The 2,794-nt window shown below is 43.3% G+C and overlaps 1 protein-coding gene across 1 annotated transcript in view; it reads right to left on the bottom strand.

Annotated features, from left to right (window-relative positions):
• MS4A1 (membrane-spanning 4-domains, subfamily A, member 1) overlaps positions 1-2,794 on the bottom strand; it is a 15,517-nt gene that overhangs the window by 1,243 nt on the left and 11,480 nt on the right. The window contains exons 5-7 of the mRNA XM_010843721.1: positions 2,258-2,494; positions 1,210-1,311; positions 19-127 (exon numbers count right to left, since the gene is read on the bottom strand). Coding sequence (XP_010842023.1) covers positions 19-127; positions 1,210-1,311; positions 2,258-2,494 — 448 coding nt within the window. The remainder of the gene's footprint in view (positions 1-18; positions 128-1,209; positions 1,312-2,257; positions 2,495-2,794) is intronic.

Below are 2,794 nucleotides of genomic sequence, written 5' to 3'. Positions count from 1 at the left end.
TGTCTTCTTCATTCTTTGGTAGGGAAGATATTTCAATCTGCTCAGCCACTTCAATCTGCTCAACCACTTCTTCTTTTATTTCGATCGCCTGCTCCTTTTTTTCTTCAGCTGACAGGAGAACAACGTTCTGGAAAACAAAATTGAGCAAACTTTTCTCGACTTTGATCACTGGCACATTTCTCAACAGTCTGCACAAATATTGGTATCTCCTGGTTTTTATGCTGTTTTCTAAATGCTTCTGCATACCAGGATTGGTATCCCAGGTGTTCAGATCCTCACCAAACCACTAGTCAAGGCTTATCCTCAAGGCCAGCAAATACTTGCCACCTTACCTGGAATGAACTCACAGTGTTCGGGAAAGAACACTGCGATAACAGAGGAATTTATATTTCAGTTTTGATTGGGCTTTATTGGAGATAACCTCAGGAAAGTATTAACTTGCTGTCTCTAGTCCTGTTTTCCTCACTTGCAAAATGAAGGCATTAACACTGATTTCTAAATTCTGTTGCAAAGCTGACATCCTATGGTTCTGAAGCCGTCGACAGTTGATCTATCACTGGGATATTCATATCTCTCAACCGTAGGGCCTCTTTGAACCTGCTGTTTTGGAAGAGAGATTAGGTAGAAAGAAGAGGGGAGAAGGGAGTACTTGCAAAATTGGGTTTGGAAGAACTAGTGGCTGTAATCAGCCTTCAGCCTTCTAGGTATGGAAACCTGAAATCAGGAGGCACGACTGAAGTCCAGCAGAGTCCAAGGTTAGTAAGAGGATGCACGGAGCACAGGACCCTTGTACTTCTTTTAACTGCCATGCCCCCGCCCCCTCCCCGCCCTGGGAATCCTAGTAGACGTTCAGTGCACAGCTGTTGAGCAAATGAAGTAAGTAGTATTCAGGGTGTGTCACAGTGAAGCAGGATGCTTTGTGGGTACAGGCAGGGAGAGAGCAGGTTGGCCCCTCCAGGTCTGCGCCATCGGGTGGAGACACACAAGTAGTAATGCACCTCCTCCTTCCCTGTGGACACAGGCTGCAGTCAGCCCCGGTCAGCCATTTCTCAAATGCGCTGAACATTACTGGTATTTTCTGCTTCCCAGAAATATGCAAGAATCATTTTTCATGATGCTCCAGACTCATCAGATTACGCTCTCCATAGATGATTTTTTGCAGGTGAGACTTTCCTAAGGGAGGTTGTGAATGGCACAGCTTCTACTTACAGCTTTGGGTCTGGAGCATAGTTTTTTCCACTCATTCTCAACAGTGCCAGCTGTCACAAGTTTCTGGAGGAAGGCAAAGATCATCATCACTGCGAAATTGCTCTGAAGAACAGAAAAATGAGGGTAAAAATGTACTAATGAAGATACGAGAATATGGTTAATGCACAGCACATGACCGTTGACTAAAAGTAAATGATTAAAAGGCCAGTTCTGGAGGGAAATGTGACTGACTGTGAGAAATGCTGGCATCTGCATAACCCTAACCCTTAGTGCAGCTCCTGGCACATAACAGAGAGTGTGTGTTGTTGACCGAAAGTAAGGCAGTAATAATTAGTTGAAGAATCAATTCCGTGCAGGTAAGAACAGTTTAATGTGAGTTCCACATGAAACTGTATCCAGCTTTAGGTAGTATAGTATTACACCAAGGAAATTTCTCCACACCTGGGAGATGTATTTTTTTTCCTTCAAGTGAAGTGAAGTTTTAGTCATTAAAGTCGTGTCCAGCTCTTTTATGACCTCATGGACAGTAACCCGCCAGGCTCCTCTGTCCATGGGATTTTCCAGGCAAGAGTATTGGAGTGGGTTGCCATTTCCTTCTCCAGGGGATCTTCCAGACCCAGGGATCAAACCCACCTCTCCTGCATCGGCAGGTGGATTCTTTACTATTGAGTCACGTGGGAAGCCCTTGAGGCAAATGGCATTTATTACAACTTAGGTTCTTCAATGTTCATCTTAATAATAAAGATTAGTTCCATTAATAGTACTAATAAGTGTTAAAGCAAAGGCTTAAATAGCACTTTCTGTGTACCAGACACTGTTCGAAGTGCTTTTCACGTGTTAACTCATCCCTCAGAACAGTTGTATAAATACTGTCACCATCTCCCATTTTACAGAGGAAGAAAATGAGACAGAGTGCGATGTGGCCAGAATTCTGCTCAAAAGCACGTAGGCACTAAGCAACAGGCACAGACAGCCTGGACCCAGAGTTGATGATCGTAAGAGAAATGCCGTGTTTCCTTCCGGAAAGTAAATCCCACTTCATACTCACCAGGAACACAAACCGTATCCTGGCACAATATTCCACGGACTGAGAGTTATTCTCATCAGGGTTAGCTCGCTCACAGTTGTTGATGTTAATATACGGCACCTGAGTCTTAATAAGGTTCAGATTCTCCATTTTAAAAAAGTGGGAAATTGTCATATTAAATATGTCCATGATCAAAAAAATTATTCCAGAAATAGCAGCAAAGAGGCTCAAAGAGTTCATTATTAGTCTTCCTGTAAGCTGAAATAAGAGACACAGATGCTTATTAATTGAGTCTAATTTCCAGTTGGACAATATGAGCTAGGACAGAGTTCCAGATCTTATTTTCCTGACTCATAAAGGTACTACATCTAAATCCTGCTAAGTCCTGTCTCTCTTGGCTGTTTTAGCGTCTTTATCACTGTAAAATAAACACCTTCCTGTCTGCACCTTGTCTCGCTCTCGGTCCTCCTCACCTCATTTATGCCACCCATCCAATCAGTTCATCGAGAAAATGTTCTAAAGCGATCCTTGTACTTCCTTTAGCTGCCAGGGCCCACC

Source organism: Bison bison, unplaced genomic scaffold, assembly GCF_000754665.1.
Source record: "Bison bison bison isolate TAMUID 2011002044 unplaced genomic scaffold, Bison_UMD1.0 scf7180017864185, whole genome shotgun sequence".
In the NCBI taxonomy this organism is placed as follows: Eukaryota; Metazoa; Chordata; class Mammalia; order Artiodactyla; family Bovidae; genus Bison; species Bison bison.
Note: the sequence above shows the minus strand (reverse complement) of the source record. Positions and strands in the feature narration are given on the sequence as shown.